We start from the raw sequence: 17,191 nt of genomic DNA, 5'->3' as shown, positions 1-17,191 counted from the left end.
CTCTTATATTTAGATCTCTGATCCATTCTGAATATTTTGTATATAGTATATGGAAGGGTTCTGACTTCATTCTTTTGCATGTGGATATCTAGTTGTCCCAGAATCACCTATGGAAAATGTTAAATTGTCTTGGTACATTTGTCAAAAATCAATTTATCATAAGCAGAAGGGTTGATTTCTGGATTTTCAGTTTATTTCTATTGATTGATTATCCTCCATGATCACTCCTTTTTTAAAAAACTTTTATTTTAGGTTCATGGGTACGTGTGCCAGGTTTGTTATATAAGTAAAAGGTAAACTGTGTGTCGTGGGGGTCAGCATACAGATCATTTTGTCATGCAGGTAATAAACACAGTACTTCATAGGTATTTTTTTCTGATCTTCGTTTTTCTTTTCTTTTTTTTTTTTTTTTTTTTTTTTTTTTTGAGAAGGGGTCTCGCTCTGTTGTCAAGGCTGAAGTGCGGTGTTATGCCATCATGGCTTACCGTAACCTCGACCTCATGGGCTCAGGTGATCCTCCCACTTCATTCTCCTGAGTAGCTAGAACCACAGGCATGTGGCACCATATCTGGCTAACTTTTTGTAGAGACAGGGTTTTGCCATGTTGTGCAGGCTGCCCATGAACTCCTAAGCTTGAGCAGTCTGACTGCCTCAGTCTCCCAAAGTGCTGGAATTACAGGCATGAGCCACCACCCAAGCCCAGCCTATTAGCATTTTCAACTACTAAATAGTATTCTACTGTGTATGCAAACGTTTATTTAAGCATATTACGTATTAAGTATTGTATTTGGAACTTAGTTTTAGCTAGTTCTGTACACTTGTTTTTGTTTTTGTTTTTTGAGATGGGCTCTCACTTTGTCACCCAAGCTGGAGTGCAGTGGCATGATCTCGGGTCACTGCAACCCCTGCCTCCTGGGTTCAAGCAATTCTCCTGCCTTAGCCTCCCAAGTAGCTGGGATTATAGGCATGTGCCGCCATGCCTGGCTAAGTTTTATAGTTTTTGGTAGAGACAGGGTTTCACTGTGTTGGCCAGGCTGGTCTCAAACTCCTGACCTCAAACAGTCCACCCGCGTTGGCCTCCCAAAGTGCTGGAATTACAGGTGTGAGCCACTGGGCCCAGCCAGTACACTTTTTAGATATAGGAAATTGGGGCCTATAACGATAAATTAGGCAAAGGTAATAACAAATTAAAATTGAATGATTTAATATAACTGCTCAAACAGGTTGAGTGGTACAATTGGACCATTCTGGGGGCCACATTTATTATATCAATATCATTTAGTGATTTTTCCTTGAGCCATTTGACGTTTATGTGGAGCACCTTTCATACCCATTCTGATAGTTGGTCAGAAATGCAGGTCATAATTTGATAATCTATAAATCTTTAAGATGTATAAGCTTATAAAATATCTATGGATAATATACTTTTTAGCAGTGTGAGCAAGTTACTGTATAGTTTTTGTATTTTAGAATTGTCAGTCTACTTTTTTTTCAAATTAAACTTTAATAATTATAACCAGTCTTTATTCACTTTACCATAGTAGTGCTAATTATGGGATATAATTTCAATGTGAGGCAGACTTCTTTCTGGTAAAATACCTACAGCACCAAAACAGCCACCGTAAATGCAAAAAGAAAGAAATTTATTTGACTAATTTATAAATTTGATTAATCAGCTAATGAATGACATTTTATGGAGATAAGTTACAGTAGCTTTTTATTGTGTGTCTTCTTGGTTGTAAGTATCTACAAAAACCATTTCTACAGATCATCTTATAGAACTTAATACAGTTCTCTGCACAAGCAAGGGTTTAATCTTCTTGATGATGCAGACCTGAACTCCCCTATATGTGTTTTGTATTATCTTAAAATTTTATTTGTGTTGGGAATAGCAATTCTTAATTACTTTTTTTTTTTTTAATGCTTGTAGATGTGAGTATGCAGTGCTCACAGGATATACTTCGAATGCTCCTCTCTCTCCAGCCAGTTCTTCAGGATGCCATTCAGAAAAAAAGAACAGTAAGACCTTGGGGTGTTCAGGGTCCTCTTACTTGGCAACAATTTCATAAAATGGCTGGCCGAGGCTCTTATGGTAAGTAATTTATAGTGATAAATAATGACTGATTTTATATCAGTTCTCAGATTTCTGTGCCCAACTAGAATAAGCACATTAATTTTCTTTAAATATATTTGTGGTATATTCTTAAGGCCACTGTGGTCCAATCCTAGCTTTTTTCCCCACCATTTCAAACATTCGGCTTACTCAACTCTCCAACCCCGCTTCAAAAGGAGTGGCTTCTCTTAGGTCTGTTCTTGCACATAGGGGACTTTCCCTTAAGATTTTACATGAAGAAAGGGACATACTGCTAAGGTTTTTTTTTTTTTAATGGCAGAAAAATACTTTGTTATAAATTATTTTACAAAATTCAATGAAAAAGGGAGGCGGAGTGGGGAATGAGGGCTATACTAGTGATAAAAGGACCTAAGGTCTTAATTTAAAAATAATTACAACAAAGAAGAAATTTGCTGGTTGTGACAAGAGTAGAAAATGAATTCTCGTAGTAGGTATGCAGATTTATGGTCAGCTGTGATGAAAAGACCATTCCAAATATTTGGACTATTTGTAGAAGATTATCTCTGAAAGGTGGGCTGTAATTGGAGTTTTTCAAATGTATTTGGAATAATACTTCTTGAAATCTTTGACTTTTGTGTATGAATTTGGAATGTATTATATGTGAAAGTAGTGGATTTGCCTATATTTTCCTTTTCTCCCTCTTGTAATGGCTAAATAATTTAAATCTCATTACAAAACCTCCGCCTCCTGGGTTCACGCAATTCTCCTGGCTTAGCCTCCTGAGTAGCTGGGAATATGGGTGCACGCCACCATGCCTGGCTAATTTTTTGTATTTTTAGTAGAGACAGGGTTTCATCATGTTGGCCAGGCTGGTCTCCAACTCCTGGCCTCAAGTGATCTGCCTGCCTTAGCCTCCCTAAGTGCTGGGATTACAGGCATGAGCCACCGCACCCAGCCAGAAAATATATTTTAGTATAAACTTTTACATTACTTTAAAAACTAAGATAGTAGCTGGGCGCAGTGGCTCACACCTTTAATCTCAGCACTTTGGAAGGCCAAGGCAGGTGGGTCACCTCGGTTGGGTGTTCTTCGAGACCAGCCTGACCAACATGAAGAAACCCCATTTCTACTAAAAATACAAAATAAGCTGGGCATGGTGGTGCGTGTCTGTAATCCCAGCTACTTGAGAGGCTGTGGCAGGAGAAGGAGAATCACTTGAACCCGGGAGGCGGAGGTTGCCACCAGCCAAGATCACGCCATTGCACTCCAGCCTGGGCAACAAGAGTGAAACTCTGTCTCAAAAAAAAAAAAAAAAACCAACCTAATATAGTACATTTATTTATTTCTGTGCCTTAACTGATTTTGGAGATCATTTTTATCTGCACATACAGAGATTATCTTTTTTTTTATGGCTATATGTATTCATATATTCCATTGTTCTTTACATATGATAATATATTTTACGAGTGCAGTGTTTATGAACATATAGATTGTTTCCACCATTATCATTACAGCTCTATTTCAGTAATGCACAGATCCCTGGCTTTAAAGCATGGGTGTATTTTTATTTTATTTATTATTATTTTTGAGATATGTTCTGTCACCCTGGCTGGAGTACGGTGGCACAATCATGGCTCACTGCAGCCGTAACCTCCTGGGCCCAAGTGATCCTCCCACCTCAGCCTCCCAAGTAGCTGGTACTACAGGTGCGTGCCACCACACCCAGCTAATTTTTATGTATTTTGTAGAGATGAGGTTTTGCCATGTTTCCCAGGCTGGTCTCCAGCTCCTGGGCCCTAGTGATCTGCCCACCTCAGCCTCCCAAATGGCTAGACTATAAGCACCCAGATGTGTATTTCAAGAAAAGCAGAAAAAAAACTAAATAACTCTCTGTAATTCTGTAATACCTTTTTTTTTAATTAATTTTTTTTTTTTTTTTTTTTTTGAGACAGTCTCACTCTCGCCCAGACTGAAGTGCAGTGGCGTGATGTCAGCTCACTGCACCCTCCGCCTCCCAGGTTCAAGCAGTTCTCATGCATCAGCCTCACGAGTAGCTGGGATTACAGGCATGCATTAACCACACCTGGCTAATTTTTGTATTTTTAGTAGAGATGGGATTTTGCCATGTTGCCCAGTCTGTTTTCGAACTCCTTGCCTCAAGTGATCCACCTGCCTAGGCCTCCCAAAGTGCTGAGATTACAGGCGTGAGCCACCATGCCCAGCCCCTGTAATATCGATTTGAATGCCTACCAGTTAAAGTGCCTATTTTCCCAAAGCCTTGCCTAGTAGGTTGCTGATTCAGTGTTTGAGAGATTAAATAGTACAGACTGTGGGGATAGATTTCCTGGGTTTAAATTCCTACCCTGGTACTTCTTGTGAAATGCTAGAGAAATTGCTTAACTTCCTAATTTATGATATTCTCATCTCTAAAATGAAGTTAATAGTTTCTGACCGGGCGCAGTGGCTCAAGCCTGTAATCCCAGCACTTTTGGAGGCCGAGACGGGCGGATCACGAGGTCAGGAGATTGAGACCATCCTGGCTAACACGGTGAAACCCCGTCTCTACTAAAAAAATACAAAAAACTAGCCGGGCGTGGTGGCGGGCGCCTGTAGTCCCAGCTACTTGGGAGGCTGAGGCAGGAGAATGGCGTAAACCCAGGAGACGGAGCTTGCAGTGACCTGAGATCCGGCCACTGCACTCCAGCCTGGGCAACAGAGTGAGACTCCGTCTCAAAAAAAAAAAAAATAATAGTTTCTGCCTTATGTTTTTTGTGAGGATTAAGTGAGTCAGTACATACAAAGAACTTTCAATAGTACCTAGCAGATAGCATTATCATTGTTTGCTATTATTAATTTTAAATTGCTCTTTTTTTTTTAAATGAGAAAGAGCATCTTTTTATGTGTTATAGTTTTGTTTTGTAATCTTCATGTTCTTAACCCGTTTTTCTATTAGGTTGTTGGTCATTTTCTTTTAAAAATTTTTTATTATGTTAAGAACACTCATGCCTGTAATCCCAGCACTTTGGGAGGCCGAGATGGGCGGATCACTTGAGGTCAGTAGTTTGAGACCAGCCTGGCCAACATGATGAAACCCCATCTGTACCAAAATACAAAAAATTATCCAGGTGTGGTGATGTGTGCCTATAATCGCAGCTACTCGGGAGGCTGAGGTGAGATAATTGCTTGAACCCAGGAGGTGGAGGTTGGAGTGAGTGGAGATCGCAACACGGCACTGCAGCCTAGGCAACAGAACAAGACTCCATCTCAAAAACAGAAACAAAAACAAAAAAAACCTAAGAAACAGAACACTTAACATGAAATCTACACTCTTAATAAGGTTTTTTTCATGGCCGGGCACGGTAGCTCACACCTGTAATCCCAGCACTTTGGGAGGCCGAGGCGGGTGGATCACGAGGTCAGGAGATCGAGACCATCCTGGCTAATACAGTGAAACCCCATCTCTACTAAAAATGCAAAAAATTAGCCGGGCGTGGCGGCAGGCGCCTGTAGTCCCAGCTACTCAGGAAGCTGAGGCAGGAGAATGGCGTGAACCCGGGAGGCGGAGTTTGCAGTGAGCCGAGATCGCGCCACTGCACTCCAGCCTGGGTGACAGAGTGAGACTCCGTCTCAAAAAAAAAAAAAAATAGGCCGGGCGCGGTGGCTCAAGCCTGTAATCCCAGCACTTTGGGAGGCCGAGACGGGCGGATCACGAGGTCAGGAGATCGAGACCATCCTGGCTAACACGGTGAAACCCCGTCTCTACTAAAAAATACAAAAAAAACTAGCCGGGTGAGATGGCGGGCACCTGTAGTCCCAGCTACTCGGGAGGCTGAGGCAGGAGAATGGCGTAAACCCGGGAGGCGGAGCTTGCAGTGAGCTGAGATCCGGCCACTGCACTCCAGCCTGGGCGACAGAGCAAGACTCCGTCTCAAAAAAAAAAAAAAAAGGTTTTTTTCTTTTTTCTATTTTTTAAATTATATTGTTTTTAAATGTATAAATAGGGATGGTGTCTCACTGCGTTGCCTAGGCCTCAAACTCCTGGGCTCAAGTAATCTTCCCACCTCAGCCTCCCAAGGTACTGAGATTACAGGCATGAGCCATAGCACCTGGCCTACAGTGTATTTTTATGTCCCCCCCCCTTTTTTTTTTTTTGAGACGGAGTTTTGCTCTTGTTGCACAGGCTGGAGTGCAATGGCGCAATCTCGGCTCACCACAACCTCCTGGGTTCAAGCAATTCTCCTGTCTCAGCCTCCCGAGTAGCTGGGATTACAGGCATGCACCACCACGTCTGGCTAATTTTGTATTTTTAGTAGAGATGGGGTTTCTCCATGTTGGTCAGGCTGGTCTCAGACTCCTAACCTCAAGTGATCTGCCCACCTCGGCCTCCCAAAGTGCTAGAATTCAGGTGTGAGCCACCGCATCCAGACCCATGCCAAAAATTTAAATGCAGACCAGACGTGGTGGCTCCCACATGTAATCCCAGCACTTCGGGAGGCTGAGGAAGGAGGATCACTTGAGCTCAGGAGTTTGAGACCAACCTGGGCAACACAGCAAGATTCCATCTCTACAAAAACTTTAAAAATTAGCCAAGCGTAGTGGCACACATCTGTAGTCCCAGCTATTCGGGAAGCTGAGGCCAGATGATTACTTGAGCCCAGTATGTTAATGCTGCAGTAAGGCATGATTGTTCCACTGCAGTCTAACCTGGGCAACAGAGCAAGACCCTGTCTCAAAAAAGTAAGTAAATAAAAAGACTTGTTTAGGAAATTCCTAACTGTTGAAAAGTCTTGATCACTGGCATTAAGTATTTTTGTCTGTAATAAAATATTTTCACTCATAATGACTTCATTAACTTTTGACATTTAAATAAAAAGGAGACATGTCTTGTTTTTAAGTGTTTTCTTAAAATACATCTTTCTTATTTAGGAACTGATGAATCCCCAGAACCACTGCCAATCCCCACATTTTTGTTGGGTTATGATTATGATTATCTGGTGCTTTCTCCATTTGCTCTTCCTTATTGGGAGAGACTTATGCTGGAACCCTATGGATCTCAAAGAGATATAGCCTATGTTGTACTGTGTCCAGAGAATGAAGCCTTGTTAAATGGAGCCAAAAGCTTTTTTAGAGATCTTACTGCAATATATGAGGTAGGTGTTTAAAAAGAGATGACATTTTAAAACTACCTTACGATCTGTATTGTTGTATATACAGCATACTGGGCAGTTCAGTTGATTGGGACACAGTGATAATGTCAGATTAGATGTTTATTTCTCATACTAGCCAGTTACATTCTTTTCTGAGTTTGACCCAGTCTGTTAGATGTGTATGCCCGTGGGTCAGAGTGGCTATCTCCCTATTGGAGGAAGAAACATTGAGGGCATGTATATATACATATATCCATTTTAATGTGGCCTTTTCTAAAACAAAGGATAAATGTTAAATAGCTCCTCAGGAAAAAAAATTACATTTACAAAAATTCTAGTCTTTATTCTCCAGGATTTCAGGTAGTGACACTAGGCCTCACTTTCCTCATATGTAAAATAAATCTATGCTAGATGTCACTAAGGTCCATTTCGGGTCTGAAATTCTTTCCCTTTCTTTTAAGTTATAATTCTCACATATCCATTACCAGGCACAATAATTGTAAATTAAAAGTGTTATGGGACATAAAGTCTTACTTTATTATTCCCTCCTTTTTCCACAAAGGCTTGAAAATTTAGTCTTTAAATTTTGATTCCTTTTACAATCTGAATGTTAGTGTATGTTAGTTTAGCTTCCTTATAAAATTTTCCACATAATTACAAAGTATTTGTAGTGTGTTTTTAATAAATAAACATTTCCCAAAAGGTGTTATTTGGAACATTAGCCGGTAAAATCCTCTCAGAAAAAAAGTTCCATAGTTAAATAGGCTTGGGAAAACATTGTATATTATATTACTTTTTAGAGATTCACAATTCGTACTAGGTTTTTAAAGGCTTTGAAATTCTTACAGTAAAGAAGTCTTCTAAGTTTGTTTAATCCAATGTTACATATTTATTTGACATTGGGATTCTTACAACAAAAATCAGTGACTCACAAAACTAGATGGAGAGGGTATATAAATAAATTTGTATGCCAATTTTTATTATGCTTTGATTTAGGGATATGTGTATTCATAATTCATGAATTGGAGTTAATGTATACCTAAAATGACTGCATTTTTATGCTTATTTCTGCATTCTGCAAGCTTTTATTCAAACCAAGTGGTTCTAGTACTATTGTTATCTAGGTGTTTTTTCGTTAGAGATATTTTAATTTTGAAAAAAATTTAATGAATTTCTTTTTTTTTTTTTTTGAGACGGAGTCTCGCTCTGTCGCCCAGGCTGGAGTGCAGTGGCGCAGTCTCGGCTCACTACAAGCTCCGCCTCCCGGGTTCACGCCATTCTCCTACCTCAGCCTCCCGAGTTGCTGAGACTACAGGCGCCCGCCACTGCGCCCGGCTAATTTTTTTCTATTTTTTAGTAGAGACGGGGTTTCACCATGGTCTCGATCTCCTGACCTTGTGATCCGCCCGCCTCAGCCTCCCAAAGTGCTGGGATTACAAGCGTGAGCCACCGCGCCCGGCAATTTAATGAATTTCTAATGTAAAAATGAAAAAGACCTGTGGCACCATTTCACCCTTGATATGTTTATTTTTTTGACCTACTTCTAAAAACACCCTTGATATTTTTATCGTAACTGTTAATTGCAAATGGTTAAGCTTATTTTAAATAGCTTTCATGCTTGGTTTTATAATGTGTACCTAAACACTATAATAAATTTACTAATTCTGCTTTCTGTGTGTATATTTGTAGTCCTGTCGATTAGGTCAACATAGACCTGTTTCTCGACTGTTAACAGATGGGATCATGAGAGTTGGATCTACTGCATCAAATAAACTATCAGAAAAGTTGGTAGCAGAATGGTTTTCTCAGGCAGCTGATGGTAACAATGAAGCATTTTCTAAACTCAAGCTTTATGCACAAGTCTGCAGATATGACCTAGGTATTGAATTTGTATTTATTGTATAAGGCTGGTGTTGGCAAAATGTGGCCTGGTCCACCAGCTGTTTTTGTAGATAAAATTTTATTGGAACACAGCCATCCTCATTTATTTATGTATTTTCGCTGGCTGCTTTTGTGCTACAACATTGGAGCTGAGTAGTTGTGATAGAGACTGTGTGGCTGCAAAGACGAAAGTATTTATTATCTGACCCTTTACAGAACAAGTTTGCTGATCCCTAATGAGGGATACCATCAGGTAGGATGAAATTACGGGTTACAAATAAATTTTCTGTTGCCTCTGTAGGGTCTGATGTTTTAATAACATGAAGATTCTTCATTTGTTACAGTTCAGAGATAAAATAATTTATAGTTAATCTCTACCAAACCAAGAAATAGTTCTTTGTTGTAGCTAAGAAAATGACAGCTGTTTAAGACTTGCTTGTTACATACGTTTTTTTCTTTCATTCTACCCATGACCAACTGTATTGCTTATAAATACTCTTGAAATAAATATCAGTGGACTTCCTGTAGACTTAATCCAAAGAGATGCAGAACCAAAATATTGAATCTCTTTAGACATTCCTGTAATTTGAACGCCATGATAACATTATACCATTTTATATTTTAATTAGCTGCCAGTGTAGCCAATATTTATTTGATTTCTGATTTAGAAACCCTTTGAATAGTTTGGTCAATATTGCTAGATACCTTTTTTTACATTTCATTATACTTAGAAAATAGAATTTTGTTACACTTTCATAGTAATCATTTCTTTAATTTTGAGTGAAAATTCTGGCTTTTTCAATTCCATTTTAAATATGTTTCTTCAGTTTCTAGAGGAAAATAGAAAGCAAATGTAGGTCACACCATTAGCAAGCAATTTAGGGGCTATAATTACCAAGAAAACATCAACTGGATTATGATTCTGTTTACACAGTAGAATAAAAAAAAGAATCAGTCGGTCAAATAAAGAATTACATTTCCTACCTGTTTTTATTCTTTAGGTCCTTATCTTGCTTCCCTGCCATTGGACAGCTCTCTACTTTCCCAGCCAAATTTAGTTGCCCCTACAAGTCAGTCTTTGATTACTCCACCTCAGATGACAAATACTGGAAATGCTAATACTCCATCTGCCACCTTAGCATCTGCAGCAAGCAGCACTATGACAATGACTTCAGGTGTTGCCATATCTACTTCAGTTGCCACAGCTAATTCAACTTTGACCACAGCTTCAACTTCATCTTCATCATCCTCCAACTTGAATAGTGGAGTATCATCAAATAAACTACCTTCATTTCCACCCTTTGGCAGTATGAACAGTAATGCTGCAGGATCCATGTCTACACAAGCAAATACAGTTCAGAGTGGTCAACTAGGAGGGCAACAGACATCAACTCTACAGACACCTGGGATTTCTGGAGAATCATCTTCACTTCCCACTCAGCCGCATCCTGATGTGTCTGAAAGGTACCTTTAAAAATACTATTTTTACAGAAATATTAAAACTATGATACTTCTTTTTTCTTTTTTTTCTTGAGACAAGAGTCTCATTCTTTTGCCCAGGCTGGAGTGCAGTGGCGGGATCTCCATTCACTGCAACTTCTGCCTCCTGGTTTCAAGCGATTCTCCTCCCTCAGCTTCCCCAGTAGCTGGAATTACAGGCATGTGCCACCACACCTGGCTAATTTTTGTATTTTTAGTAGAGATGGGGTTTTGCCATGTTGACCAGGCTCAAACTTCTGACCTCAGGTGATCGGCCCACCTTGGCTTCCAAAAGTGCTGGGATTACAGACACGAGCCACCATGCCCAACCATGCTGCTTTTTTTGTAAATAAGACATTTTGAATGAACATAAAGTGCTTTTTATCTTATTCTTGAAATTTTAGTTTGTATCTTTTTTTAAGACAAGGTCTCACTCTGTCACCCAGACTGGAGTACAGTGCGTGATCACGGCTCACCACAGGCTCGACCTCTTGGGCTCAGGTGATCCTCCCATGTCAGCCTTCTGAGTAGCTGGGACTTACAGGCATGCACCACCACTCCCAGCTACTTTTTTGTAGAGACAGGGTTTCACCATGTCGCCCTGGCTGGTCTGGAACTCTTGGACTCAGCGATCTGCCTGCCTTAGCCTCCCAAAGTGCTGGGATTACAGGCATGAGCTACCGCACCAGGTCTAGTGTTGAATATTTTATGTATAAAATTATAATGAGGACTTTACTTCATAAAATCTTTATCATAGAATTCTAGAATCTGAGGGTGGGAATTAAGAGCTTGAAAACCATGTAGTCCAGATACCCATATGACATTTGAGTCTTCTGTGGCATAACTGTCAAGTAGATTTGCCTCTGCAAATCACTGTAGTGATTGAGAAGTCACTATTGACCCAGTCTATTCAGAGGCTTTAGAGTGGTACTAAAGTTTGAATCTCAGCTCTGCCATTTAGCTGCTTTGTGACTTTGGGGAAACTCTAACTTTCTGAGCATGGTTTCTTATGTGTAAGATGAGAGTAATATGATATAATATACATTAAGTACTTTACACAGTGATTCCAAGTTATTTATGGTGACAGGAATGATTATGACGCTCTCATTCCTTTTATGATGAAGGTTTTGAGTGATCTTCCCTTTTGATTTATAGGCTAGGTTAACCAGAGGTTAATTACATCTGTCAGCTATCCAGGGTGCAGTTGTGCCCAAAATTACACTCATGGGTAAAAACAAACCATTACCCAGATTGATCCACCCCTCTTGAACATATGAATAGATTTGAAGTGTAAAAAAAATCAAATCACCCATCAAAGAATGAAACTTGTTCACCACTGAAGCTATAAAGTATGAAATAAATGTATATAGTCTAAAAATAGGACGAGATTAAGTGGTTCATGCCTGTAATCCTGGCACTTTGAGAGGCTAAGGCAGGAGGATTGCTTGAGACCAAGAGTTCAAGACCAACCTGGTTAACATAGTGAGACCCCCATCTCAAAAAAAAAAACATATATATATATAGTCTAAAAATGTACTAGAACATTGAATGAGTCTGGAAACGTGGTTTCTGGAAACATGGTTTCTTTCTGGCCTAGCTCTACCTGTAACCAACTTTATAAATTTGGGAAGCTATTTGAGATAGCCTCAGACAAAGAGACCTATCTTTGTCTCAGTTTTATCCCTTAAACTCTAAGCAATCTTTTGTATCTAATACTCTATGGTTTTAAGAATTCTTTTTTTCTTTTTTTTTATTTTTCTTTTTTGGTAAATTTAAGGCAAGACCTCTTAAGGCAAGTGTCTTTATACATTGTGGAATTGTATTTACAATGTTTATGGTTAACTTTGGTGAGAAAGAAATGTCCTTCATTTTCAGAGAGGCTTTCTCACACCTTTCACCAAAAAAGAGGGAGGAGGGGGGATATTAAGAACCTGCTTAGATGCTACGTAAAGCATATACAGTATAACTTTTTGTCTCATTTCTACCTTAAATTTTAGCACGATGGATCGGGATAAAGTGGGAATCCCCACAGATGGTGATTCACATGCGATCACATATCCACCTGCAATTGTTGTTTATATAATTGATCCTTTTACATACGAAAATACAGACGAGAGCGGTAACTCTTCTAGTGTGTGGACATTGGGGCTACTTCGATGCTTTCTAGAAATGGTCCAGACTCTTCCTCCTCATATCAAGAGTACTGTTTCTGTACAGGTAAGAGTGATAAATGTTGTCAGTTAAAATTATGTAAAACAGTTTGATGTTGTCAGAAGTTTCAGATACTACTTTTCTGTATTCAAATTGATTATCTAAAAGCCAAGTTCTATTATATTGATTTTACTTTAATATCATAATATAAATCTTAGATAATTTATAAAAGATAAACTTTACAGTCATACCACAGTAATAATACAGAATAAAAAAAGTCCATTAAGTACATTAAATGTTTCTCCTGTGTTACTTTTATAAGCCAATTTTTAAATTCATGAGCCTAAATAGAAAGATATAGCACATACAAGACAGGTTGCAAGAAAAGGAGAAAGCAATTAACCATATTAAGTTGTTAGAAGAAATTTTGAATTTATTTTATAGACTTCAGGACTGGTCAATGGTATTAATATAATTATTACATAGAAAATTTATAGTTTTTTGTTGTTGTTTTTTTTTTTGAGATGGAGTCTCGTTCTGTCGCCAGACTGGAGTGCAGTGGCACAATCTCGGCTCACTGCAACCTCCGCCTCCCGGGTTCAAGCAATTCTCCTGCCTCAGCCTCCTGAGTAGCTGGGACTACAGGCGTGTGCCACCACGCCCAGCTAATTTTTGTATTTTTAGTAGAGATGGGGTTTCACCATGTTGGCCAGGTTGGTCTCTATCTCTTGACCTTGTGATCTGCCCACCTTGGCCTCCCAAAGTGCTGGGATTACAGGTGTGAGCCACTCTGCCTGGCCAGAAAATTATATAGGTTTTAAATAGTCCTTTAGTTCAGAACCCATTGGTAAAATTGGCTACTTATTCAAAGCCTACATAATAGATAAGAAAACAATTCTTAAATTTTCATTTAAATTAGGTTTTGTTTAAATTTTCTAGTAAAAAGTTTTTAGAGTTTTAGACCCACAATTCTTGTTATTCTCTTTTGAAAGTTTAACATTTGTAATATTTGCCTACACTTCTTAGATTATTCCTTGTCAGTACCTGTTGCAACCTGTGAAGCATGAAGATAGAGAAATCTATCCCCAGCATTTAAAATCCCTGGCTTTTTCGGCCTTTACCCAGTGTCGGAGGCCACTTCCAACATCAACCAATGTGAAAACATTGACTGGCTTTGGTCCAGGTTTAGCCATGGAAACTGCCCTTAGAAGTCCTGATGTAAGTATGTCTTTCATGACCAAAGTTGTTGAATGACTATACATACTTTTTTTTTTTTTTTTTTTTTTTTTTTTGAGATGGAGGCTTACTTTGTCACCCAGGCTGGAGTGCATTGGGGAAGTCTCGGCTCATCACAGCCTCCGCCTCCTGGGTTCAAGCAATTCTCCTGCCTCAGCCTCCTGAGTAGCTGGGATTACAGGCATGCGCCATCTGGCTCAGCTAATTTTGTGTGTGTGTGTGGGGGGGTTTGTCATGTTGACCAGGCTGGTCTCGAACTCCTGACCTCAGGTGATTGCCCACCTCTGCCTCCTTAAGTGCTGGGATTACAGGCACGAGCCACTGTGCCCTGCCAACACTTTTTTGATATTATGCAAAACTAAGCGCAATTTTTGGCTTAGCTCTCATTTTCCAGTTATCTTATAATTGGGTAGATGATAATTACATTTTAAATGCATATTTATCTAAGGTTGTATAGTATGATAATACCTTAACTTTTTATTTTATAGAGACCAGAGTGTATTCGACTTTATGCACCTCCTTTTATTCTGGCTCCAGTGAAGGACAAACAGACAGAGCTAGGAGAAACATTTGGAGAAGCTGGACAGAAATACAATGTTCTTTTTGTGGGATACTGTTTATCACATGATCAAAGGTGGATTCTTGCATCTTGCACAGATCTCTATGGAGAACTTTTAGAAACTTGTATCATTAACATCGATGTTCCAAATAGGTATTTGTATTTCCCTAAATATATCATATCATTCCATTTTTCATGTGTGTGGGAGTGTGTGTGTGTATATATATGTGTGTGTGTGTGTGTATATATATTGTTTCATTTTTAATGAATAGAAAACCAGCTTGAAGGTTTTGTATATATTAAAACATTAAGATGTGGGATTGTGGGTGCTTTTTACTTTTTTCTGTAGTGAATGTTTATATTGTAGAAGATAATTAAAAATAATTATGATTAATCTATTACATGAACAAAAAACATTAAGATCACTAACTTCTGTGTCATAAAGCTTGAGAATTATTTTAGCTGAACATTTGTGAAAGATGTAGTTAGAAAACACTTCTGCAATTAAAAAATGGTCTAGTAAGTATAGAACATTTAAACTTTTCTCATATACCATCTAAGATATAGCCCCTAATTAACTAAGTTAACTTCATTTACTAAAATTGGCGATTTAAAATTTTATCATTTAATGTTAGGATGTAGCCGGGTGTGGTGGTGGGTGCCTATAATCCCAGCTACTCAGGAAGCTGAGACAGGAGAATCACTTGAATCTGGGAGGTGGAGGTAGCAGTCAGCTGAGATCACGCCATTGCATTCCAGCCTGGGCGACAAAACGAGACTGTCTCAAAAAAAAAAAAAAAGTTAAGCTGTCTTCAGAATATGATGGCCATTTTAGAATTCTTGGCAGTAAATACCATGTCCAATTATTTGCGAAGGATATAACTAATAGGTCCCAACAGGTCAGCCTCATTTTGAGTTATCAAAGCTGGTGAACACTGAACAGGAGAACCTGAAAAGCAAATCCGTGAAATGATTTTTAGTTTTAAGATTTGGGTTCTGGCCAGGCATGGTGGCTCATGTTTGTAATCCCAGCACTTTGGGAGGCTGAGACAAGGCAGATCACTTGAGTCCAGTTCAAGACCAGCCTGGGCAACAAGGCGAAACCCTGTCTGTACAAAAATACAAATATTAGCTGGGCATAGTGGCACACCTGTAGTCCCAGCTACTTGGGAGACTGAGGCAGAAGGATCACTTGAGCCCAGGAAGTTGAGGCTGCAGAGTGAGCTGAGATTGCGCCACTGCACTTCAACCTGGGTGACAAAGTGAGATCCTGTCTCAAAAAAAAAAAAAAAAAAAAAAAAAAAGATTTGGGTTCTATCGTTTATTTTCTTCCTTATTATGTAAAAGCCTGTTCTTTTTTAGGTGAGAAATTGAATATATGCAGAAATAGCTAATGATTATTAGGTCTTAGTGGTGCTGGGGAAGCAGAAGATAGGAACAATAATTTTATATTATTGGTTATAAACATTAACAAGTCTGTTAAGCTTTATATTATGAACCTTACAACAGTGCTTCCTATCTTATTTCCTTGATACAATTTTGATTTTTTTAATCGGATATTTATACTAATTAAGTGAGCTTGGGAAAGAATGTGCTCATCTGTGAAGTATGAGAAAGTAGAGGGAAAAAACCCACCCTTTTCATTATCAAAATAGTATTACCATTTTACTACCTTGATAAAGTAGAAGTGAGATAATGGTTAAGAGGGGCAATGATGGGGCTGGGTGCAGTGACTCACGCCTGTAATCCCAGCACTTTGGAGGCCAAGGCAGGTGGATCACCTGAGGTCAGGAGTTCGAGACCAGCCTGACTGACATGGTGAAACCCTGTCTCTACTAAAAATACAAAAGAATTAGCCAGGCATGGTGGCACATGCCCTTAATCCCAGCTACTTGGGAGGCTGAGGCAGGAGAATCACTCAAACCCAGGAGGCGGAGATTGCAGTGAGCTGAGATTGCGCTATTGCACTCCAGCCTGCACAACAAGAGTGAAAATCTATCTTAAAAAAAAAAAAACAAGGGCAGTGATGGAGTCAGAGAGACCTGGGCTCAAATCCCAAACCTGCCACTACTGACCTTGGAATAACTACCCTTATGCAGCTGAGTTCCAGCTTACTTATATATAAAGTCAAGAGGATAGTTTTATTTGTCTCATGGAGTTGTTAGGATGAAATGAGGCATTACATGTAAATTGATTGGGCACAATGGATGGTACATAGTAAGTACTCAGTAAGTCATAGCTGCTGTTGGCCGGGCATGATTGCTTATGCCTGTAATCCCAACACTTTGGGAGGCCAAGGCAGGCGGATTACCTGAGATCAGGAATTCAAGACCAGCCTGGCCAACATAGTGAAACACCATCTATACTAAAAATACAAAAATTAGGCCTTGCGTGGTGGCTCATGCCTGTAATCCCAGCACTTTGGGAGGCCAGGGTGGGTGGATCACGAGGTCAAGAGATGGAGACTCTCCTGGCCAATATGCTGAAATCCCATCTCTACTAAAAATACAAAAATTAGCTGGGCGTGGTGACATATGCCTGTAGTCCCAGCTACTTGGGAGGCTGAGGCAGGAGAATCACTTGAACCCGGGAGGCGGAGGTTGCAGTGAGCCGAGATCATGCCACTGCACTCCAGCCTGGTGACAGAGTGAGACTCTATCTCAA

At 39.5% G+C, this 17,191-nt stretch overlaps 1 protein-coding gene across 1 annotated transcript in view; it reads left to right on the top strand.

The window, feature by feature from the left end:
• MED13 (mediator complex subunit 13) overlaps nt 1–17,191 on the top strand; it is a 124,293-nt gene that overhangs the window by 90,309 nt on the left and 16,793 nt on the right. Inside the window, exons 17-23 of the mRNA XM_008011228.3 lie at nt 1,931–2,092; nt 7,001–7,224; nt 8,911–9,100; nt 10,104–10,566; nt 12,579–12,798; nt 13,759–13,950; nt 14,457–14,680. Of these exons, the coding sequence (XP_008009419.1) occupies nt 1,931–2,092; nt 7,001–7,224; nt 8,911–9,100; nt 10,104–10,566; nt 12,579–12,798; nt 13,759–13,950; nt 14,457–14,680 (1,675 nt within the window). The remainder of the gene's footprint in view (nt 1–1,930; nt 2,093–7,000; nt 7,225–8,910; nt 9,101–10,103; nt 10,567–12,578; nt 12,799–13,758; nt 13,951–14,456; nt 14,681–17,191) is intronic.

This window comes from Chlorocebus sabaeus, chromosome 16 (assembly GCF_047675955.1).
Source record: "Chlorocebus sabaeus isolate Y175 chromosome 16, mChlSab1.0.hap1, whole genome shotgun sequence".
NCBI lineage: Eukaryota > Metazoa > Chordata > Mammalia > Primates > Cercopithecidae > Chlorocebus > Chlorocebus sabaeus.
Note: the sequence above shows the minus strand (reverse complement) of the source record. Positions and strands in the feature narration are given on the sequence as shown.